This window comes from Anarhichas minor, unplaced genomic scaffold, assembly GCF_050575085.1.
Source record: "Anarhichas minor isolate MPS153535 unplaced genomic scaffold, ASM5057508v1 ptg000043l, whole genome shotgun sequence".
Classification (NCBI taxonomy): domain Eukaryota; kingdom Metazoa; phylum Chordata; class Actinopteri; order Perciformes; family Anarhichadidae; genus Anarhichas; species Anarhichas minor.
Window position 1 is genome coordinate 4773250 of NW_027466489.1, and position 26135 is coordinate 4799384.

Below are 26135 nucleotides of genomic sequence, written 5' to 3' on the forward strand. Positions count from 1 at the left end.
AGAGTCATAACCATTATCCCTGTCATCGCCATGAAGGCTTACATATTCTACTTAACAGAGTGATAGTCCCGTACAGATGGAACAGTTTAATTCTACTTACTTTAACATATAGGTGACATTACTCAAACACACACAGGTAGCGCAACACTGAGGCAAATACAGCTTGTTTTGAATTTCAGCGAGTTAACACCCATTATATTTTTCCAAAGTCATTTCTTAATGGGAAGGTTATTTTTCATACACAGTATGTTCAGGTAATGCATAAAAATAGGAGGAGCTAACACAGATTCATAAGTCACTGACAATTTACAGCATCCCACAAGACGTTTGGCAGTAAAAGGGGTTTGAATTATATGAGAAAAGCATCGGTCATTTCACTTAACGGGTCAGTTCACTCCAACTACAAATGCTACATGCAGATTGTCGCACGGTTTTGTTTTAAACTTTTCCATATTTTGAGGCTGAGATCTGCCTCCTTTAGATTGCTTCCAGCCCACAACAATGAAAATGAATAGAATTTCTGTGGTGCTCGCAGCACTGAGATGGGACAATTTACAAAATTGTACTGTATTTCCAGCAATGGTGTCCCAGTTCGCTGGATAACTTAAAGAGCTCCCTGTGATTCGTTTCCAAATGACACTAAAAGTAAATGAGAAAGCATTTTGTTGTGATTTGGGTGTTGAACCCACATCTTTCTGCACATTTTCAAGTCTTTACAGACCGGCATCTATTCTATGCATCTGCGTGTACCACCTCTTTCTGTGTCTCTCTGTATTGTCAACCCAATTCCTTCTCCATCTCCCCTCTCTCCTGTTTTCTCCCCGTCTCTCCTTCTTCTCTCTTCTTTCAGGGCTGCTTTGTGGCCTGGCTGAGTGTTAAAGAGCCTGAACATTAAACCTTTCATCCTGCAGAGGAAACGGGAGCAACAGGAACTGGCAGCAGCTCACACATCCACAAAGACAAGCTAAAACAAAGTCTAAGCCTTCCCAAAGAAAAATGTGTCTTTTTGTAGCCTTAGTTGAGAAAAAGATAACTGTATAGCCTAATTTGTATTCTTTGCAGTGTGCTTTACAACACCGGTCTCTAAGAAGTTCTTTGCAACTGCAACTGCAGTACTAACTAATTAGAATTACATTTCATGTGAAGGATTGAAGCGGTTTCACTCAGGAATAGCATTTAGCATGAGTGTATTTGTCAGAGAAGCTCCATTTTGCTAAATGGTAATCCAAAAATTATTTCTAATTAAAGAAGAGCAGTAAATAACAAACACATGAAATGTAATTTGTGAGCCTGGTGGTGAGTGAAGTAGAGTTGTGCTGTGCTGACTGTTCTAATTAGTGTGCTGCTAAATGATAGTGCCCCTTCACTGGGCACACACTATAGGGGTGGATGGTGAGGGGCCGAGAGAGAGATGGAGTCTGTTAAGTCAAGAATGACAGAAATACAGCCCACAGTGTTTATACTCTCTTTCTTCTCTTTTGGTTTAACTTTAAATCCAATTTCCCTTATCCCCCCTCTCTCTCTATCGCTTTCTTTTTCCTTTGCACTTTCACTCTTTTTCTTTTTTTTTTTTCTTTCCACAAATCACTTTTGCTTTTTTCCACACATTTAAATCTGGTTTGATGTTGAGACGGGCTGAGTTGATCTCCAGCATGGCGTGAGTTGGTTGACAGGGAAGCTTCCTCCACTGGAAGAAACCTGGGGCGTGTGAAACGAATACAGGCTACATGCACTGTGCGTGCACAAACACACACACACACACACACACACACACACACACACACACACACACACACACACACACACAAAGATGACATTTTACATTCAGCTGAAGCAAATCTCAAGACTCACAGCTTATGCCCTTAAGATGACAAATGTAGCATGATATTAAAGAAATCTATGGCAAGTAAAGTGGGAACATTCACTAATTGGAGCCACAGCATATATTTCTGTACAAAGAATAATGCTCAGCCTCACTTTCCCTCTCTTTTGTGAACAGTCTTTCTTTCAAAAGTCCCCTTTGTCCCTCCAGTACCAGGTGAGCTGACTTCTCTTCAGATACATTTTATACAAAATGAGAGACATCAGAGGGAGTTCCGCTCACACGAAAATCCCTGCAGATGCAAATCGTTCTCTTCTTTTCAAATCGTATACGACACTGCGTTGACTCTCTATCTGCTGTATCTGTTGCACTCAATTTCCCACTGCACATTTCATAGACCCCATGCAATTTGCTCTTTACAAAGGTGAATTGGATGATTTTTTTGTGCTAGGAGCTTCCCAGAGGGGATACAACCAACGACCAGAGAGTGCAGTAGCAAAATGGATGCTAACATTCAAAGGGCATGGACTACACGCTTGCTGCTGGTTTAGGAACTGATTGTGTCTCATAAATAAATAAATAATTTGATGTTTTAGCCTATTGCCTAGCCTACATATTAATGCTGATCACTCTCTAAAGCATTGCATTTTAGTCTGCAAATGGCAGACAGACAACTACCTAGAGAACACAGGGCAGCATTTAGCAGATAAAGAGACGGATATCTCCTTCAGGAGTTCGTGGACAGCAAAAACGACAAGAAGACTTGATGGTGAACTTACATCTATCAGAACAACAAAAACACAACTCCAATGGAATGCTAATATTTTGTGTACCTCCTGGATGTGTAGATAAGCAACTGTTTGCAAACAAGTTCGCCATTAAAAGGTAAATCATATGTCAGTGTTGTTTGAACAGATTTCTTCTGCTTTCTGAATCGTTATATGAGATATATAAATTATTGCAGGTTCAATGTCTTGGAAGTCATGCAGCATCCATGAATTCACCAACAAGAAAGAGTCGTGGGAAACAATAGCTGCATAAGTGATAGAAAATCAAAGCTAACAAAATGATGGTATACTTTAGAGAAGTAGACATAGTTTTGTCATTAGTAACCTCAAACACGTGAACCCACCAGTTAAAACTAAGAAAGGAGCAATCGGACCATTAAGTACATTGAAGGGAAGTGTGTTTGTGTGTGTGTGTGTGTGTGTGTGTGTGTGTGGGTGGGGTTGGGTTAATCACTCCATGCAAAACATTTAAGCTCTGCTCTTTCATCTGTACACACAGTTGGCCAGTCCTTGCCATTCATTTTTGTTAACCAAGTTTCTCACTCTGCCTGACAACAATAGCAAACTGACAACATGACGTTAGGTCGCCAGGAAAGGCGCCGCATGCAGCGGATTTAAACTTCAAATTCAATGAAAGGGCTTCCCACATTCACTGGTGGTTTTCTTGACTCCCTGCTGGGTACTGTGGCTTCTTATTCTCACACAAACACTAATGTGGCCACACACCATGTGTACACTATGCACACATAATTGCTGCTTAAAAAAAAAAAAAAAAGGCTGATATACAACCTTCCATATTTTCAGCATGTTATAATGGTCATGCAACTGTGGACTGACCCAATCTGGATTAGTATCCTCTACCGCATGAACTGGGTCCAACTACCAGGGAGAATCCACTGAATCTACAAAATGGTCGCTAAAGTAATAATAAAATAATTTTGTATATTCCCCCGCTTCTTTTCCTCTTTATTTGTCAGTGATTATTTTACAGATTGCATTCCCGGAGCCCTTCCTCTGCAATTATTCAGCAAATCCCTGCCTCTTCCTCACCATTTCTGTAACATTCCCTGGTAGAATATTTCTATTTCTCCATAGACGACACCACCCACATCAATTTATTCCTCTGTGGCTGTGTCGCGACGTCCATTCTGTAATAAGCAACGATAATTAGAGGAAAACTGTATGAATGTTTGACCTGAGCTAATTAGAAAGTTTGCAGACGTGGCAGCAGGAATCAGCAGAGGGATAATGAATCATAAAATGGTTCATTACTGCGCTCAGAGAACACTCTCAATCTCAATAAACGGACACGGGGCCTAGCAGACAAATCAAACCAGGACGCATGCACCGCCTCATTTAGCTGCTGAAAGGATCACAATAAAAAAATAAAAAAAGATTTTTTTTGTTGTTGCTTTAAATGGTTTCTATTATTAAAGTGTCTCTCCTCTCACCCCTGTCCTTTCTATCTGTTCCTTCCTCTCAGTCCATCCCCAAGGACACCCATTTTGCTGCGACTGTCAATTCGTGCTGCCATTTTCTGGAAAACAGTCAATTTATTCAGTGCATTAATAATGTGTACAAATCAAAACAAGCTACTCCACAAGCAAACAAGTGCTAATAAACAACTCTTGAGAATATCACAACTGTTGAACATTATGCTGTACTTTGGACCGTGCTCCAGTCTTCCTACACTTTTCGTTTCTCTGCCTTCCCTCTGGCCTCCCCCTGAGCAACGAGCGCTGAATCTACCCACTCACACTGCTTCTTCTTCTGCTAATCCTAAACCCACAGATATACTGTAGATCCAGACCTCTCCAGACCCAGAGGACAACAATCCGCCCACATTGGTTTCCTCAGACATTTTCTCCAAGGCACCCTGCAGGCTCCCACTGGTGGGCCCAAGGCAGAACATGGCATTGGATAATAATCTCCCTTTACCATCCTGCTAAAGCAAACGCAGCTCCCATGACATGAACTTCATGTACATTTCTGTGAACTAAGTTCGATAAAACAGTGCTCTACCGTAGCTTCGCACTCCTATAAGTCAAACTCATAGTGAAAAGTAAAAAAAAAAGATCAAAGTAGATGCAGCAGAACCTGAAATATCGTCTTTTTTATAAACACAATCTTCTTCAGTGTCAAAACTTAAAGCCCACATTACCCGAAATGCAACGTGATTATTCAGGTGGTATGCCAGTAGCGGCTAATGTAGCCTCAATCAATTAGCTTCAAGCAGTGATTAGGAGCGAGCTACAGAGGTCTGGTCAGCTCACTTATTTCTAACTCCGCACCACCAGAATTTTTTTAATTATTTTCAAACTTGTAGTCCTCAGTCCCTGCCGATGAATTTACCAGACTTCCTGCAGCTCCCTCTGGAACAACAAAAGGCAGTGTATTTGCAGCAGTTCCCCTCAAAACCTATAAACAGACTTTGATGTGTAAAATCATTTCCCTTTAAACTTAGTCTGCACTGCATTTCACATCCGACGTCTCAAAATGTTTCTAATATCTTCATTTGTGCCTCGGACGTTTGGTGGAAAAGTGTCCTTAAAAATTACTGTATTTTTGGACAGCAACAAGTTTTTAAAAACAATTTATCAGCAATGACTAAAACACCGCACACGTGCATAATGGAGTTGGCAAAAAATCTGCAGTTGGCAATCTCAGCACAGCAGACCACACAATGGGACCTAACTCAACAACATCAATAGTAAACATTTCCCACAGAAGAGAAGTGAAAAAGCTAATTTCATGCACTGTACCACTCTACTCTTCTAGACTCCACCAGGCTCAATCAAGAGGCCTTTATTCTCTGACTCATAGCTTCAGACAGGGGAACCAGAGCTGGCACAAAATGGCATTGTGAACAATGTGCAGGCCTGATTGCTCTATTGTGAGTTAGCGGCAGCCTTTGACATCTCGTCCCGAACCGCGAGTGTCTAATTCTGACAAGATTTGTCTGGAGACACAGCTGGAGGCCATTGTCACAGACAGGTGCCATACAGTGCCTGTTCAACAAAGAGGGCGAAGAGCTAGATAATAACAGAAAGAAAAAATTGCCACTGTGAAAATGTCTGTCTGTCAGCACATGCTCGTTTTTTTTGAGTCTTTAAAGAGGCAGTCAGTCAGTGTCCAAAAGGTTAGAGGTGGATAACAGAGGGAACATGCCAAGCGAAATCAGAGTCCCAGAAGGTACATGTGTTTCCCTTTGTCCATTTGGCAGCTACAGACTAAGGAGGGTGTTATGTCTGCCAAGCAGGAAAGGCAGGGTCCACAGGGGGGGTGGACCATGCCCATGCAGAAAAAAAAAATACAGTGCAGATATGGTGTGAGAGACCGTCTGTCATCTGAAATCATGTTGGTGTGTTAAAGTGATGACTGATGTAAAAGGAGGGAGAGATGCAGCTTACATACTGAGGGAAAGGGGAAAGGTCAAGTCAAGACTGTCATCTATCTACAGCCCAGCGGTGAGTATTACAACCAGGACGAGACATCTCTTACATTTATGAGACAGGTAAACCTCCATATATGATATTTATTATCTTATTACCATTTTCTTACAACGCAGATTGTTGTCTTAGTCCACATGAGATTATTCAGCATACAAAACATGCCTCGATGTACCAAGCATACGTTATGAAGGAAAAAATACATTTCCCGAGATTATATCTTGTGTCATCTCGTGGTATACAACAAATATATCTAAAAAAGTGCGGTAAGTATTAGTATACTTGAGTGTACACATAAATATATTCAATCAATTGTACTCTGGGGACACTAGTACTAGTACTACTACTACCACCATACCATCAGGTTCATGGGTTCTGAGGCGTGTTGTAAAATATGAGGTGGAAAAAACACTTGCAAAAGCATGTGGTTGAGGCCTCTGTATATTCTCCAGAAACTTGTGCTTGTAATGTGGTTAGTGATTTGTATGTGTTTAATACTTTTATTTAAAGAAGGATTACATTACGCACACTTGTGGCCACATAAAGGAAATGAAGTGTGCGCTACACAATAGTCAGTGCAGCAAAGGTCTTGAGGAAACCCGGCAGTAGGTGTGTCATTTTTAACTGTAGTGGTTAATTCAGTACATGTGTTACATTTTATGAAGCTTATACAGTGCCGCTCATTCAATCACCTTTCCACCAGAACAATAATAGACAAAGTATTTTTGTGTACTTACAGCCTTTGTATATGTCTGTAGGAATCTGGACCGCGCTGGAAGAGTAGTTGACCTTGTTTTTAAAATTGGGATCGTCCACAAACTCCAGCTCCAAAGACGTCGCGCTCTCCAGCGGGTTTTCCTCTTCTCCATCCTCCGTCTGCAGACACACACATGCATGCACGCACACACACACACACACGAACATGCGTGAGCTTTCAATTTAAAAACGCGTGATTATAAGCAAATAATATATTACAGCATTCTGTCACCTCCCATCTTGTGGCTTTACAGTGCCCATCTGTGGCTCTGGTACAGACAGTCAAGCTCTCTGTCTGACTCACACACAGAGTCACATAGCATTTAAATTATGTTCAGCACAAAAATAGCAATTATTCCGCCTTCAGATTTAGGTGGTTCTATAGTTTCCCTCTCATCAGAGAACAGCAGACACCTAACAGAGAGACTCATTAGTAACCGAGATGACTATCACAAACACATGAGGTGCCATACAAATTAACCCCAACTATAACTAGCAACAACCACCACTTAATTACGGTTTAGTCTCCCACCCATTCAAATTATAGCATATTTCATAAGAGACCGTCTCCTCTCTCTTGCCTGTGATTGTTTAAACATAAAACGGTACTAATGCTGCATATTTCTAATAATGTTTTGGCACTTTTTCAGCTGCTCAGTGTGACCATTGTACATGATGAGAAAGCTTGACACACATATTGCATTAGGAAAGTGTCAGATATGAAAGAAAGCCAGGAGATAAAAGACATTTAAGCTTTTTTTAATCTTGATAAGTTATCAATGGAGTCCAATCTGTGCCTGTTCCCACAGGAGGAAGTGATTGTGGGATGTGAAAAAAAAATCTAAACTAGATATAAACTCAGTTTATTGGCTGTTTCTGGATCAGATTTTAGCCTTACAGTGCTCACTACAACCCTTAGAAAACAGCACTAAACTGAAACAAAAATCATATCTCTGATCATTCATCATGCATTCTGATGGCTAAAGAGACGATGTGCGACTGCAATCACTTTTCATTTTAATAAAGCAACTTGGGTTAATTGGATCTGACATGATAAAAGCTGTTTGTTTTTTGGAGAAATAAAATCAAAACTCCATGTCCACAGCAGAAATTGATTGATGGGCCAACTTTAATTGACTATTAAAATGCAATTACAAGCTGTTGTTGGGACAGGCAGGGGGTTAGTTGTGCTAAAGTCTCATTGAAAGTCAACGTAAGGAACAACTATTGTTATGACAGAGAGCAGCTCATGAGAGATATGACCACATAGAAATATGTTAGGACTGACAAATGTGTGCTGACACACTCGGTAGACAACTGATAAATGATTACTTCAATACCATTTATCAACTAGTTGATTGAACATTGGCTTCATCAAATTAAACATTTAGGAAAAGCAGTTTAGATTTTTCTTAACATGAAATCAGAGAGCATTTTACTTAAAATGTCATGAATAACAATGGTAGAAATTTAAATGCACGTGAACATTTGCAATACTTGTAAAGTGATACAGCTTTAACACTTTTCTATATTTTTGGTATAACAAGTTGGAGTTGTTTCATTTTCCCTCAAAATGCTCCTTCTAATCACCAGGCAGCTCATCTGGAAGGTCGTGAGACAAGAACAATATATAACGCAAGTTAGACGTGATTTTAGTTTTATTAGTTTATTAGTCTAGCATCCTGTTGACAAAAGGCTGTTTGCCTGTTGTTTGTAGTCTACACCGTTGGGACCTGATCTGAGGCTGCTAAACAGTGTTATTTCACCGCAGTGGTAAAAATAATCTCTTCCTGTTGTTCCAATCCAACACGGCTGTTTTATTTCGTACAAGTTGGAGAAAAGAGGGAAGGGCTGAGGCAGAACTAAACAGCGATGCAGCTTTCTATGCAAGAGATAAATATAAAAAATGGTGACTGTTTCCAGGTCACATCTGCCTTTTTGCTTCACAATAAAAAATCATACAACTCTGAGTAATTTTAACGATATATAAAGAATGCTGGCTTTTCAACAGCACTAACTGTGAGGTTGAGGTATTTGTTTATCACTCAGTCTGACACTAATTCTGTCAATGTCGGGCAGGGAGGCTTTTTTTTCTTTTCTTCTTTCAGAAGAGCCCAATCATAATTAACCAAGGCAGTGTCTAATTAGGAGCTGAATAAATCCACGCAGGAAGGACTGATTGGTTCATTTTCCTCAACTATCCACCACCTGTTTTGCTCGATTCATTACCCAATTTGTTAATTTTATCTCCCACGTTCTCAAGGTTTAATTAAAGGCTGAAGAGGCCAGAGATGACAGTTTGAAGATTCTTTCATTCCCGCCTCCAGCCAACCAGGGGTAACCTGGTAAACATGTCACTTAAGACCCTGTATGTGTGTGTGTGGGTTTATTTGAAAGACTGTCGGCACGAGTGAGATAGAGCAACAACAGCCTTTTAAACAAACAAGGAAAATAACATTACAATTAGTAAATAGCTGCTCTAACACACACACATATAAGCCACTTAAATACAGCAAAAATATAAATTTTCAATTTGGAGTAAACATTAGAATAATCAGACCTGTAATAATTTATATACTTGTTGGGTGTCTTAGAAGTAAATTACTACCAATGAACATGATTGACAATATTTTTCTACCAGACGGGTACGAGTATTGCGGTGGAAGTGGAATCATGCAGTCCAAAGAATATTTGCATTTTTACTCTGCATGTGGGGGCTGATCTTGTCTGTAGTTTTAACCGACGGCTAATAAGACTTAAAAGTCCTAATACTGTGCAACTTGCAGACAACAGATGACAGTGCAGAAATGAAGCCATTACAGGAGAATAGAATCTGAATGTGTAATTAATGCAAAGAGCCCATAGGTGGCTGGTAGGTAGGTAGGTGAATAAATTAAATGCGCTTCAAACATGCTTTGGCACATGGACAGTTTTAAAAATCACATTGCACTTTTATATCAAGGGTACAGTGACAAGAGGATAAATTACAGGGTATAGAGTACAGGATAGGGAACAGAGGAGACAAGCCTTGAATAAGAGAGCCCGAGAATCACTTACCTTTCTTCAAACATGGATTCTTATCATATCTCGCGGATAGTGCAGAACAGTAGTACATACATGGTACATTTTTTCTCTCTCCAGTCGTAAGGCCTTAATTGAAAGGGGTCATAGTGGGTGGGATCAAGATTCAGATATGGGAGTACTGGTGGGCGACTGTCGGAGTTGCAGGGATGAGGAATGACCTCTGACTGACCTCCGCCACTGTCGTTGGGTGGTTGGTGAAGTGCGGGTCAGGGGTGTGTCACTGGCTCGACCTCAGTGTGCCATGTTAATGATGACTGATGTTCTCCAATTAGATGTGCTGACAGGCCCTAAAGCGCTGTGTCATTAATCACAGGAGTGGCGTGCACAAAGAGAAAATCACACCGTGATTTATTGCTCCTCCGCCTCACTCTCTTCCGCACTCTATCGCACTCGTCTTCCCATCTTTTGTGCTTTGGTGATCTAGGGGGTATTCTTGCACTCGTCTTCGAAACTTAATCAATCGGCGGGCACGGGCTCCGAGCGTGACCTATCCTACGGAGGAACTGCAGCCGGTGTGGTGGCGTGGTGAGACCAAACGACAGTGACTTGCAGGGCTTTTCTGGAGGAAACTGCGGTACCCAGCCTGCAAGTTGTTTCATCAATGTCATTCATATTCTTTAGCATGATTGAAATGGCGTCCTCATGTATGAAAGTGCGATATGACCCGTGTTTTGGAGCAGAGGTCTAACAAAACCCGCAGTTCCGCTCCGTAGTCGACACATTTAGAGTCCATGGGGAGGGAGAAAACTCTGGAAATAAAGACTGGGGGAGGACAGCTAAAGCCACTGTCACATGCACGTCGGCCTGCCCCTGCTCTGTCACACCAACTCACCATGAAGCAGTGTCCCCTCACTAACACACACAGACATCCCAGGGGCCTGTGAGCGGGGGGGAGGGGGCATCAACACCGAGGAGGCCAGGGTAGAGACAGGGTGGGGTTGCAGGAAAGGGTGGCAGGGGCGGGTAGTGGAGTGGGTAGGATTTGGGGTTTGAGGCAGGCAGACGGGGGACGGGGGGGAGCAGTCCGTACTGTACTCACATAGTCTGAATCCGCTTTGGAATCGTAGTATGAAATGGCATTCTCCTGTGCAGAAAAGAAAAGTGAAAAGACAGGTGATGAGAGAAGATATAGCAGCGTCTATATCAGACCCGACCCCTCGCGGTGGTAAGCTAGAGAGAGTCAAGGTTATATTCAATCACACTGTTCAGCATGAGAATATAATCAGCATCACAGAACACAGGAGAAGTAGTGTGATGTGGAATGACAGTTATGGGAAGGTGAGCAGATAGCTGAATGTATCTGGGGCAATGCTTTGGTTAACAAGATGCAATGTTAGTGGCACATGTTCGAACTTGTGTTAAAAACACTGTTGGAACATTTTGTGTTGTGGAGAACTTAAAAATAATGTGTGTGAGCTCAATTTGCAATGATAGAAGAATAAACTCAAAATACTACTCTCTCCGGGAGTCTTATCGACCTCAACTGGCTGTGTTTTCAGTCAAGGAAAACAGCTCTCACAAAAGGAGAGAAACAAAAAAAAAAAGAATAAGGAAAATGTAAATGTATGCAATTTTGATGCACTATTTTTGCTTTAATTACAGACTGAAATTGCCAGTCACAAGACGTAGCCCCGGATTCAACCTTTCACCATCAAGCTCCCCGCATTTAACCCGAGCAGAGAACCCAAACCCAGGCTGTTAGCCTCCTCTCTTTCTCCTCGGAACTGACGTCCTTATCTCCCGCAGAGGCAGTCGTGAGGGCGGGCAGGGGTTGCATGCAGCGAGTGGCGTCCGTGGGTCCTGCCTCATTATCATGAGGAGGCTGGCTGAGGGCGCGCTCTCAAGGGCACCACAGTGACTGAGTCGCCCTCACTGGAGGAGCTGTGGTCATGGTCTGATGAGGGAGGGCGCCTGACCGAGAAAGAGAGAGTCTACTGTACAGGTAAGCGTGACTCTTACACACAACTTACTCAGTCTTTTCTCAATTTCCGTTTGTCTCTTGCTTGCTTTCACCGTTTTGCTCATCACTGTCTTTATTACATTACATTACTTTATCTCTCTCCTGCACACATGTTGCGCCCTGTGTTTGTTTAACTTGTACAGCATCTATATGCACAAGTGTTCTCTTTCTCTGACAGCCCCCACCTTTCTCTCAGCCCCCTTCAGCATTAGAGCCTCTCTACACACCACGACCGGGGTCTTGGCTGGCCTCCAGTGCTAATCAAAGAGTCAGTCATCAGCTCGGCTCAGTCCCTAACAACTCACCAAAGAAACACAGTATGATCAAAACTCACACTGACACCAAACACCGGGCGGACCAACCTGGATGCAGCTTGTGTCTTTGGGTAATGAGCGTGGACAAGATCGAGTAGGAGCAGAATCTGCCCCCCCCGACAAATCTCCTCAACTTACCAGCACTCGCTCTGCCTCCACAGTCAGGAGTGAGGACGGAAGGAGAGGAGCTGAGTGGAGGGATCAGAGGGGAGTACATAGGGTTAAGGTGGAGGGTTAGGATGGAGGCTGAGGTCAGGGTGATATGAACGGATGAATTGAGAGGAGAGAGATGGGTGGTGGTGGTGGGTGCAGTGGGGAAAGCGCTGCCAGGGCTAAAAATAGCCTGTGCCTCTGCAGAGAGAGAAGAGAAAGAGAGCGAGCGAGACTGTGGCAGAGCAACAGTGTTGTTGTGTCTGCCAGCAGGATTGATCTGGAGCCCAGTCCTGCTTAGACTAGTCCCTCGCTTCTGAAGAGTTTACTCTCACTACTGCGGCATTACAACTCATTATGCAGGACTGCTTCCTGTAAATAAACGCCGAGTTCCTCGAACCCGAGGGACACCGTCCAGCAGCTTTTACTAAATACACCCAAAAAAACATACCACACATTACGGAGGAGAGAGTTTAGCGAGAGATCCAACACTGTAGCTCCCTTGCTAACACTTCATTCTTGCACATTGTTATTTCGTACCTTATTACTTCTTTTTATTGCAAATAATATTAAATTATATACAGTGTTATGTGATAAATCAAAGGAAAAACCTGAATAAATGAGCAGAGAAACATCCATAATGAAGGCAGATGCTTCCATACAGGGCACAAGAGTCCCCGGATGGTTTGATGAGTATAGAAATGATGTGAATAATGTTTAGTATGTTCTCCCTCCAGCAGAGTTCCGCAGACATGTAGATCTTTTACAAAGGAGCATTGAAGTCTGAGGAGTTATGTTGGCGCCAAACAACTTTCTCAGACATTTTATGTTATTTGCTTTTTATCCCGTCATTGGTATAATGACTGTTTCACAGCTGGAAAGCTGTGTTTACAAGACTACACCCTCACCTTTTACATATCAGGTAGGAAGTTATTGTGAAAAGCAATGATATTTACTGGATTGAAAATAGTATTCATTACAATACACAGTACTACTAAGGAAAATAATAATCTCTTTCTGACCATTACACTCATATACCAAAATTATACTTTTTATATGGTTTGTATGTTGTTGCATTTTGCAATATGATGAAAATAAGACCTCTAAACATAATAACACAAGCATTTAGAGTTACACCGATCCTACTCATGAACGCAACAACCTCTGCCTCCAGTCACACACTCTGACAGCACACGGACATGCACAGAAGAGGTGGCTCCATGTGGACGAGTCCTAGGCCACCATGACCCTCTGAGCAGCCCCCAGGGGTGGCATGGCCATCTGCTGCGGCTGGTCACAGCAGGTCTCTATGGGCTCAGGGTTAAACACACATCTGATACAGCGCCAAGCCAGCAATTATCCCACATTCATCTCTCTCCGAGCTCCAGCCTGCTATTGCAGACATACACATATATAATGCATAACCGCATGCTCACAGACACTCATATACAACATGTACACACTTGTGAATGTACACAGAGCGAGGCGTATGCGCTCACACACACCACATACACGCAAAGACACATACAAAGTCTGAGAAATTCCCACTGACATAAAGTGCTATCAGTAAATTAAATCTATCATGCTGAGTGGACCAACAAATTCCAAACAGGAGACAAACACTGAGGTCAGGTGATGATCTCCAGCCCCTCCCTTACATCAATCTTCCTCCGCTCATCTCTTTCGCTCTCCTCGCCCTTATCTCGATCTGCTTCCTCTCTCCTCCCTTTGCCACATCTCTCCTCCTCCACCCTGCCTTGTCTTATCTTCATCTTTCCCAATCTCTCTATCCTCAATACCAGCCTCCTCTCACCAATTTCAGATTTCAGCAAAAGCAGCGGCGCGTAGGTTAGATGCCTACTGTTGCTATAGAAACCGCCCCTCTGCTCTAGATTACAATGTGACTTTGTCTCCTCACCAGGGCTACAATGTCTGCTCGCTTTTTATGTCTGACCAGATACATGCCTGCCTATCTTTTGTTTGCCTGTACGCCTGTCATTCTGTCAGACGACGAGGCTGTTCTTCTGCCAGCGTGTTGTCTTGTCATCGCTACATGCTGTTATTTTGTAGTGTATTGTAGTTACACATTTAAACTTCAAAATCTCCTCTCCAGTGAAGGTCGGAGCCTTTACGGCCCAGAAATTTCATCATATGTGAAGAGGACCTTGACAGATGATTTATCCGGTAACGCACAGGGTAACAATACGAGATTGAAAAATGGCCGGTACATAAAGGCTGTCATATGTAGCGGTACATGTAAATGACGGAGTGTGGTCGCTGGGACTAAATCTTTTGAATTTGAAGGTGTGAGCTCTCTCGATGGACTGGCTGAGACAGGTTGACATTTGAGTGCGAGACAAGCGCTCCATCATGGGTGGGGACAGATTACAGTCATATTCATATCTCCTCTGGACACCTGCTAATGATTTTATAATTACAGAACACACTCTGTGCCTCCACCGTGCCCTGGGGTGTGCACACAAGCACGCAGAAACGCACACACACACACACACACACACACACACACACACACGCACTGCACCCCTCTCCTGGCCTCGATAGTCTAGCAATCATTCGTAGCCCCAGTTTCCCTAATGGAAGCTGACATTATATCAAACACAATAAAGGATTTCATTTAATGCTCTTCATTAACCCACACACATCAGCCTGTAAGGTACACACCGACACAAAGTCTCTCTCTCTCACACCCACACAAACACACACACACACACACACACACACACACACACACACACACACACACACACACACACACACACACACACACACACACACACACAGCTCACTTAATGTGAGAATGCAACCAGAATAAAGGAAGAAAAACTAAACAATGTGATTTTGCTGCAGAGAAGAACTGCTTACGTAAAGTTTGAAGCTAACTTGTTATGAAGCTATACGTTCTAACTCCTTTTCTTATCTCCCCCACTCAAGTCTCTCCTCGTGTCTCTACCTATCTCTCCCTCTGTCTTTCTATTTCCACAGCACCCTTACATCCCATCTCTACACGTCGGATGGTAAGGAACTGAAGACATTCGAACTAGATAAACACTCGGCGATATTGGCTTGTGAGACCTCTCCGGTAAGAGGCAATGAAATCCTTCAGGCTAAGCACATACTCGTACACTTTATACTCCGGTGAACGCACAACACACAGGTGCATTACAATCCATGTAAGAAATGACTGACATCCAATTTCATCAGGAGAATGAAATTTAAAGGAAATATATGCACAAGGGCATTCATACTGAAAGGAGAGATGTCAAAAAGAAATCACAATACGCCATCAGAAACAAATTATTTCAGCTCATTTCCTTTAGTTTATAAGGTCCACAGGTTTGCACAAGTGTTCAAACGTGAGCTTGTGAAATATGGTTTTCAAACAGAGGTAAATTAATCATAGACATGTAGGAATTTGTCAGGGATCTGAAAGCCCTTTAACCACTTTGATCTTGAATTGTAGGGGTATCCTGTGAATAAACTATGAATTCTTGTTCTTTGGTGGACCCTTTTTGATTCACAGGATGTTAAATCCTATCCTTTACTGGGTGTGGGCATATTGCTTATTCACAGAAATGTGAAAGAAATGATTTATACTTGTACCTAAATTGTACTTGGAATTAAATGTGGGATCCAGCAGCTAGAAGGTCCAAATCGAGTTGCTAATCTTTAACTTTGTTGCTCTCCAGACAGCAGTCAAATACCGCTCTCGGGTACTGTTCTGCGGGCAAGTATCACACGCATGCGCCTGGTTTTTATGTGCACAGGTTTTGAGAGTAATTAAACAGGCATGTTAAAGTAACGAGAATCATTATGTATGGAACAATTACTTCACATAATAAGAATTACCCGGTATATTAAATTTAGTATCGTCTCTGTAAAGGTTCTCGTTTTTACAGGTCACTGAATTTAGTCACACATTCAAGGGGCTTCATCAATTTGGAACTGATTGACGAAAATGTCATCTCGACCAAACAGACAAAGTCCAGTTGCTTTAAATTAAGGACTCCACATTTCGTCATGCAAAACTAGAAGTGTTCCAATGCTTTAAGACAAGGAGAGTACTCTTTTAACAACATATTATAGTATACACTGAATTTATTACATTATTCATCTTTTTTAGGTGCTTATTTTATAATGTAATACTTTTTGTTATAATGTATTAATTTATTACTTAATGCACAAAACTGTTAAGTTATGCGCTCATGGTTTTCTTACATTATATGCTGATGATTACACTATGAGCATTATTACATTTAAGTTATTACATTTTGTGTTGCTGCACTTAATCGACTTCAGACCTAAATTCGGCCATTAAAACTCCTATATCTCCCTTATTTACATGATGTTCATGATCATTGTTCAGGTAAATAAACTCACCTGGCAACAATTAGGAAATAAAACAAGAATATGAACAATTAAAAAGCTAAATAGAGTAACAGAATTACATCCAACTATTAAATAAACTGTTTTATTTACTTTTATAGTAAATAGTGTCTTTGAACACAACTTGTTGCAGTTGGTTCTTGGGAGTCACTGCTTTTCCCTTCGTAGTGTTGTTTTGTTCTGTTACCAATATGCCTCTTTATAATGTCAAGTCAATAAAGAGCCAACCAGCAAAATGGAAATTAAAACTGTTGGCCTGGAAGAGAGAGAGAGAGAGAGAGAGAGAGAGAGAGAGAGAGAGATAGAGAGAGAGAGAGAGAGAGAGAGAGAGAGAGAGAGAGAGCTATTGAGCTAGAGTGAAACTCAGATAAAGGAGTGCATGACGGAGGCCTTGGGCGCGGCTGCCTCCCTCTCTCTCTCTCTCTCGCTCTCTCATTGGCATGCTCTGCATCTCCAGGCTTTCAAGCGATTAGGGAGCTGCTGAGACCATTGCGTCCAAGCATAGCTCCATGCAGATGTTCATTTGTATGCCAATAAACAAATGTGCCCCCAGATTAAAGCTCCAATACACAGGGCAACTTCAGCAAAGTAAATGACATTCTCCATGCACATCTCATCAATGTCTTGCTATACTCATCAGACAGGGCGTTGTGCCTCTTCACTGCACACTCACTTCAAAGACTCACAAAGATGGGCAGCAACCCAAGAGATAGAAGAGGGTGTAAAGGAGAAGAGAAAAAGGCAGGACAATTAAGAGAGAAACATAATTGAAAGAAATATTAAGGTTGCGTATTCCATGGTTACATTTCATGCCCCCAATTTCACCCATGCATCTGCAATTTCTGCTCTCTAAATGTCTCTGTAAACATCCTGCAGGTCAGATAATCTTGTATTTCTCTTCTTTTCCTTCCTCCCTCCCTTTTTGTCTCACTCTTTCTTTCAGAGTCTGACACTTCCCCTTGGTAAAAGCAGTTGTATCAGTCTGTGAATATTCCAATCCTCCGATAGCGAAAGAAGGCTTTGTCTTGCTGCACTCTGGGTAATGCTGCTCTCCATTGTTGGCTGACAGGGCTCCATTGAGGAGCAGGTTTAAACGCTGATAGCATCACCACACTGCATGGACACAGTGCCAGATAAAAAGCCTATCCAACACGACACACGCATGCCAACACCTCCCAAACAAGCCCCCAATCTGATCAACAGAGGGGAAGCAGAAAAGAGGTGCTGTAACACCAAATAAAGACAAATAAGATAAACAGGCTATGGCAATATTAACGCTATCATTGGATTCCAGAGGGATTTGATAAAGCAAATGCAATTATCCACGTCTAACATTTTTACAGCATCTGTAGCCGGGGTGACCGATCACAAACAAACTGGTACTCAGTCCCTGTCCAATCACACTGCCGCCTGGTATGACACTGGAGCTCCACGTACATGTGTGAAATGTTTCCAGGTTCCATTTTTCCTAGAGGGTTGAATACAGCTTTTCATTTCACTGATGTTTTTCAACAATTCTACCACTGCAAGTCCATAGAGTCCTGAGAAGTCCCCACCCCCCCTTTACATGCTGGCTGAGAGTTGCCAATCAACAATCAACGCCGACCAAAGGAAACCTGTTATTTTCGACCCCGTAATCATTTCCATCAGATGCCTTGCTGTCCCTCACAGTGATTTGAACATTCAAATGACAAAGGGAAGCCTGCTTTAAGATATCTGCGGACAGGCACCAAGGACAACAGGGACAGAATAGACGGAGTAAACACTATAACCAGAGCAGACATCTCCCCTCCGCTACAGCAAAACCAGCCTGTCACCACTCACAAAATCACGACCTGCCCACTCACACGCATTTCTTTCCTGGAACACCTTGGTAGGCTGGAACACAAATAAGCCTCGGATGTGAAATATAACGTTTTTAATTCTGCAGACATCACTATTAATTGGACCTAGATAGATGACTAAGTGTTACATTCGATTTCTGATAATAGTGAAAAGGGGGTTTAAGGCACAGGCCATGAACCACATTATCTGCCCTCCAGCTGGGAACCACTGCTATTGTTGTTGTCACGTCATTGCCCATCTCTTTCTCTCCCCTAATATCTACTGTGAACTCTAACAAAAGGCACAACGTGGCCAAAGCTAATGTTTAATGATTCATTTTCTGTAAATAAACAAATCAATGTATCACTCAATGATTTAGGCTATCAGCTTTAAGACAATATGTGTCAATGTCTACATGAGAATTTATTGAAATACAGTAAACAATAAATACAATACGATAAACAAATCAGTCCATTTTCTGCTTTGACCAGAAGGGCCTTAAAAATAACATTTCATGGGTGTTGGCCATGTGTTGAAGGGGGAAAATCGAGGTTCGCTGGATTTCTCTCACTATTGATTCCCATCTCCTGTGAGGCAGGGGGATCGATCGGTGGGATTTAGACACGGAGGCCACTCTCTCAACCCTCCTGGCTAGCCTGCTGCATCACAGATGGCCAATCTGCTGCTGATTGAGGGCTTACTGACACACCTGAACTTTTCTTCTTCTCCGCGCTCTTTTTATCTTAGCGTTTCTCATTACCTGCCCCCGTACTTCGGTGATTCTTCCATTCTGAGTCATTTTAGACTTTGCCAATCTCCCCCTACTCGAAAGTAGAGCAGCGTGAGTTTTCAAGAGGCCTCCCTTGAAGCAGCAGAGGAACATTAGGCGTGAGATGTGGAGAAACAGAAGGAGCGGTAGAGAAAAAAAAGGGCTGGAGAAGGTAAGAAAAAATAAATAAAACCGACACGAGGACATTTATACCTTGGAGAGCACCACTTAAGCAAATTACAATGGTCTGCAATCAAGAAGCTGAAATTACTAAACTACTGGGTCACCACAGCAACCAAAAGCCTCATCATAGCTGTGAGCAGAGCAGCAGTCGATAGAAAGTAAGAGGAGGCACCGGGAGAGGAGAGCTCAGGAGGCGGGAGAAGCTGCAGTCCAGTTTAAGGTAAAGTCTGTATTGACATAATACTAATCAATCAATTGATCAAATCATGCTTGATCCACACAGACTCAGCCTTCTCATTTTTGTGTTAGCCTCCTTTACAGATGCGTTTCAGTATTGAGTATAGAGCTCGATCCAGTTTCTGAGGCATCAGATACATTTGATAGGGAGGAAACTCTGCTAAATGTATACTGTAGGAATGTTTCTCCTCATTTCTTTCCCTTCCAGTGGCGAGCAGATGGAAGTCCGCTCCATGGCTCAGGATTCAGTGATAACACTGTTTATGAGTTCCATTACGTGCTCGGCAGGCTGTAAGCAGTCTGTCTCAGCGCAGCCATAAGGAAGAGGAAAAAAAACTGCTCACAATGAAAACAGATGCAGTTTATTTGTGATTATACCGCATGGCTCTGCTCCGTGTTTGAAATAAGCACTGTGTATTTTAAAAAAAAATGAGGGACAGATATTCAGTTCAGGTCATATAGAACACGGTCAGTGATGAACATGATGGTCAGTGCAAAAAAACAACAACGCTAAACCAATATGAATCACTTGCAGATTAAACACCACTACCTTGCCAATTACTCCCGTATTCATCCATTTGGTTCAGTTCAACTAATGACAGTAGGGGGAAGACAAAATGTCCCAATTCAGCAGGAAAAGATTTGCTGACAAATACTAAAATGCATTTGCTTGGACCAATGGTCAATTGCCATCTGTTTTAGTGAACCCAGTGAGACATGAAAACAGGACTTTAGCAACTTTTCCAAATGACAAAAAAAGGAGGAATTATGTAAAAAAACAAAATGAACATGTTGAGAGTAGAGCGAGATGAAACAAAACCTCTTCTTTTCTGTCTATTTCACCAGAATCTGAATTCAAATCTGTCAAAGGCAGCCCTCACGCAAGACTAATGTATTCTGTGGCTAATGGAGCTGGTAGCTTCGAGGGCTGGGCTGAGAGTCGCCACAATGATTCTCACTCATTTCCTCTGAAGCGCCAATTATCTCAAATAGAGGCATTATGAAAGGAGCCGAACTTGGTCAAGTGAACAAACCCTTGCAACTCTAGCTAGCACCTCTAGCACTTTCAGGTCATATTACACCTTTGAGGGAACCTATTGGGACTTAAGTGCATGGCTGTAATGCTAAATGTCTGCAATCAATGCCCACTGAAGAATTAACAGTATATCATTTAAAAAAATTGGCAGAATATGAATGAGAAAATTAAAGGCAGTTAGCAGTGAAACACCGTGTACTGCACACTATGTACCATGTGAATAATATTTTTAGGTATTAACAAAATGTATAAAATGTACATACATGTGTGAGAAGCAAGAAAGAGGTCACATGAATACTACTGTGTTATGTATGAGTGTGGGTGGCTGAGTGGAGATGAAGAGAGAAAGGCAGAGGGAGAAGAAGAGAAAGAAAAGGAGAGATTGTGTTGTCCTATGATGAAAGGCTTGATTGATTAGAGAGTGATGATTGCAGTAAATGGCCTGGAAGATGGTTCCATCTCTGTTTCCAGTTTTCTCCGTCTCTTATGCCTTCTTCCCTCAGTCACTTGCTTTCTCACTTACACCTCTCTCTCCCTCCGTGCCTCTCTTTGTCACCCCCTCTCCCTGGTTTCATCATGGCAACCCATCAACAGAGTGCCTCTCTCTCCCCTAATGGCACCGCTATTAGCACTAATGCATTTCAAACGTACAGCAGCTGCCACATCACAATCTGATGGAAAGTACAGGTCTTCCTGCGATCTCCACAATCTCTGTTCTTTCTTTCATCCAATCTTGTGTCTCTGGTCCAACGTGTTGCACTTCATGTCAACCCTCTTTCAGCTAAGCAACAGCGGTCATCATCTGTAGCCAGTATGACGAGAGACGAGTGGGTGAACAACTGATTGATGATAATGTAGCTGATAACATATTGTTGATCTTGTAATCAGTTTGAAAATGATGCTGTCCAGAAACAATTTTCCATTTTGTAAAATTAGCAGAACTGGAATCATTTCAAAAAATCTGCCAATTTACTGAGACTAAAAAAATACTAGTTGATGCCATTTGTATATCTCTTTGTGTAGTTTGGAGGAATAGTATGTTGAAGGGTGGAATTATCCAACTTTAGCTTAATTACTAAATATTTATTGGATCAAAGGCAACTCTGTGTGAAGATAGAGAAATGCATCTTTCAGCCTGCAATAAATAATTTTCTGGCCACTTGACGGCAGCAGAAACAAGCTGTGAGCACAACACTGCGACATAATCAAATTTATAAGGTCAATATAAGCAAACACAGAGCAACATTAGCTCTCATTTGGAGTTGTGTTTCTGGCCACCTGATGAATAATAGTCAACAATTTACTCTCCATTGTGTTTGGTCTCCACCAACCCCTGAGAGAAATATCTGTCTCTGTTGCGACTAAAAGCTCTACTATGTTCACAGGTCAATTTTAGGCTCTTAAAACCTGCCTGCTGTGGCAAAAAAAGAAAGATGCAATGAGAGCCATGAGAATGAACAAAAACAGTAAAGTTGCAGATGAAAAATCAAAAGAATGTGCTGAAAAAAGCTGTAAAGCAACATACTGGTGAGTGAGAATGCAGAGTCCAGTGTTACTTCTCTGTGGATTCATCACCACTAGCGGCCCTTTTCACACACAAGTAGTCATGTGATCCATTGTTTTTGTATCAAATATTAATTACAGGTGCTTTAAAATTTTCCAAAGATGGATGCATATCCAAAAATAAACTAGACTTTGTCAACTCACATATTGCTAAAGTTACTAGTTTCACTAATCAAGCTATTTCGAATATTTGAGTGTAGTTTATGGTGTAACAGAATGGCTGAATACAGTAGTATAGAGTATTTCTGATGATTATGTAATCGTGGGGATATTGTTTGTTCTGTCCTTGATTTGTGAACCGTAGGCTCACATTACAAAGTATTAAACCCTCAGCATTAGTCACTGTCTCTGAACCCACACACATGCATGAGTTGAGCTAAACTAGGCCAAGCTTACCGTCTATCATAGATTCAAACTGCATGCAGAGACATTAAAGAGGCATCTGTAAAACTCCTCAGGTGTCTCTTTAAACAATGAACGGCGACCCGCTTTAACAGAGAATCCATAAGATTCTGTAAATGCATTTGTGAGTCATAACTCCGTTTTGATCAGTGAGAAAAAGACATCTCCAAATATATATTAACTGATATATTAACTGTTATTAACTGTATCCATAGGGACATTTATTATTATTATATCATTTATTATTAGGTTTTATTATTTGAAAAGCTGAATGGATTCAAGGGATGCACTGATTGTGAAATTCAGAGCCGATACAGATGTTTAAAATAATAATTTGTTGTGGTTTTTTTATACCCCTATTTTTTCCAGGAAAACAAAAAATAAAACTTAACTGCTGAAACTGAACTGTATATTTTGTGGAGCTCGTAGTCCCTTGGGAGGATGCTGTGCAGAAATCCTTTGAAAGAAAGAAACTGCGATGCAGCGCTTGCAGCGGAGGCAGAACAGGGGTTCTGCAGGGTTGGAGAGCAAAGACCAAAGAACTGCCCAGAAGAAGTTGGATGTTGGAGATTCCTGTCAACATCAACTGTAAGACGGATGAGGGACTGGGGATGAAGCGGACAAGCCCTTTGCCATGTCATCAAAGAAATATCAGGGGTAGCAGAGCAGAGTAGTCATTGGCTCTGGCTGGGGATGAAAGACCCCATTTTGTCTCCCAATAAAGGATAGGCAGATGTAGAGGGCGGTGGTTCTGTAACGCCAGAACGCCTTTCTCAACACTGGAGTAGCGCAGATCAGTGAGCCTACCATCACCACTGGGAGCATGACAATTTAAGAGGTGGCACTTCGGATTCTAACATCACGTATATTTGAAAGCATCCTCCAGTGACTGCCTTGAATAGTCAATCAAGTCAGTTGAATGAAGTCAAGCGAACAGAGTCTCACCATAGTTCCCAGGACATCAGCACCCCTGATGAAGGACATTTATGGAGACAGAGGAAGGTCTTTCCAGACTTTCTTTTTTCTTTTTCTTCAAGGACCACTACGAGTTAATGAAATCAATTTTCCCCAAAGAAAAGGGAGGAAACCTGAAGTCATCAAGGCCAGAGCTTGACGAGTATCTGTAAAGAATCCATGTGTATGATAGAGGCCAGTGCAAACAGCTCATCGGATATCCCACCAAACGAACAACCGGATCACCAGATGGACGTCAATCCTTCAAAGTGGAGGGAAGTGGAACAGGCAGTTACGTATCGACTATACAAGAGTCCTCCTGATGTTTTTTGCTTCCAGTGCAGACTAAAAAGTGTGGCTTGGGAGAAGGGAATCATACCCAAAGCATAAAACAGTGTAGGAGTCCTGATTCCGAAAGAGAAGGAATCCACGGATATCAGCCGAATCCACCCCATTGCATCAGAGGATGACCAGCTATCTAGAAAGAAACAACCTTGTGGACACAATAGCCCAAAAGCAGGTATCCCAGGGTTCTCTGGATGCCTCAAACACACCGGTACGATTTGGCACAAAATCCAGACTGCAAAAAACAAGGAGTGATCTCAATGTCATTTTCCTTGACCTTGCCAACATGTTTGGAACTGTCTCTCACAGTTTCCTCTGGGTATCCTTTGACTTCTTCAGGATACCAAAGACCATCAAAACCTTGCCATGGGCTATTTACAAGATCTGCAGTTCTGTTTTACAACGTCAGATTTTACCACCACATGGCACCATATGGAGATTGGCATAATGGCAGTGTGTGCCATCTCCTGATTGTTTTTTTTTACCATGGCCATTGAAATCATCATAAGGGCCTCCAAGTGGGTAGTTGGTGGTAGGCTGCTTAAGTCTGGAGTCCGTCTAACGGCCATCAGGCCATACACCATGACAACGACAGCACCTTGCATCAGATGCCTTCTATGGAAGCTAAAGGACAGATAGCTCTTATGTGAGGAAATGGTTCACTTCACTTTGGCTGGTTGACTGTGCTAATGCAATTTTATTATTGTAAATGTGTGTTTCTGGAAAATATTGTGTGTAAGTGTAGACCTTCTGACTGTAGATGTGTGTTGTTGCACTTTGGTTTCCTCTATGGAAAAGCAACATTTAGATATTACCTAAACATTATGAACCTCATGTTCTGGGTCAAAGCCATGGGACCGAAGTCGAGTTGTTTCATAACCTCTTTCTGAAATAGAAAAAATAGAAATGAGTGATATGCTGATGCTATCCAGAAAGGTTTCACAGAGCTCTGCTTTTTATCTCCCAATTTATTTTCAGTCTACCAAACAGAGAAGAGTTTTAATATTTGGCTCTGAGGTTGTTCTACCTCCTCCCGAGAATTGCAAAGCAGCAATGAAATGACTGCGTCGCCTTGGGATGACTCTGCTGCCAACACAATAGTCGAGTGTCACAGAGGGATGGGCACCTGACCTTGAGAAATCAGCGGCAATCCAACACTTTAATGTCCATTTCACACACCATTTCATGCCAATGGATTTAAAACCCCGAACGACCATCACAACAGTTGTTACGATCAACATTTTGACATCCCTAATGTCCGTCAGTCGGGATGGTCAGAAAACTGGCTCTGCAGTTAGCAAAGGAAAAGCTTGAATGTGTGTGTGTGTGCGAGAGAAAGCAGGGGGGGGGAGAGTGAGGTCTTCCCATTGCTACGGTAACAGCTGTGATGGCAGCCGCTATGAGGAACAGGCGTATCATTGAGTTTCTATGATGTCACCAGTTTGGCGAGGCGAGCAGATGGACTGGGCCAGGTACTGAACCTGCCGTTAATAAACACACGCAAATAAATACCCGCTCGCTGATAAACAAAAACAACCACACACACACAAACACACACGCACACCGTCACCCACTCAGAAATTCTATCAAAACGCACCGTCGCTCATGCATAAACACCTATTCTCTTCATTTGACAGACTGCTCCACCCGCCAGTTTAAGATGCAACACATTTCTCCTAATATGCCCAAAGAGCATGCTAATCTAATTAGAGTGTCAGTCAGCAGAGTGCTCACCTAAAGATAAATTAGGAAAGCACAAAATCTACGAACAGGAAAAAATCTCCTTGCAAGGATGTGGCATATCTACCTCCACTACTCCCCCCCCAACCCCCACCTATTTGTGAGTTTTGTTAATGGTTTCACAGTCGTCCCTGCTGAGATTCATTACCTGGCCTAATTATAAAGGCAAATGAAATCAGCTCCAATACATTATTAATAGAGGAGAACCATTAGGATTATTTTGCAGTGTTTGCAAAAATATGATATATTCCAACTATTTTCATGGCTGATTAAAGACACATACAGATAACAAAAGAGCTATATGAATGTGATGGAGGCGCAGAGGGTAAGGGTGGGTGTGAGGCTGGTGACTGGA

General features: G+C 42.1%; 1 protein-coding gene across 1 annotated transcript in view; it reads right to left on the reverse strand.

The window, feature by feature from the left end:
- The window catches only part of cacna2d2a (calcium channel, voltage-dependent, alpha 2/delta subunit 2a), a 134327-nt gene that overhangs the window by 37857 nt on the left and 70335 nt on the right, over positions 1-26135 (reverse strand). Inside the window, exons 5-6 of the mRNA XM_076110542.1 lie at positions 10939-10983; positions 6797-6935 (exon numbers count right to left, since the gene is read on the reverse strand). Of these exons, the coding sequence (XP_075966657.1) occupies positions 6797-6935; positions 10939-10983 (184 nt within the window). The remainder of the gene's footprint in view (positions 1-6796; positions 6936-10938; positions 10984-26135) is intronic.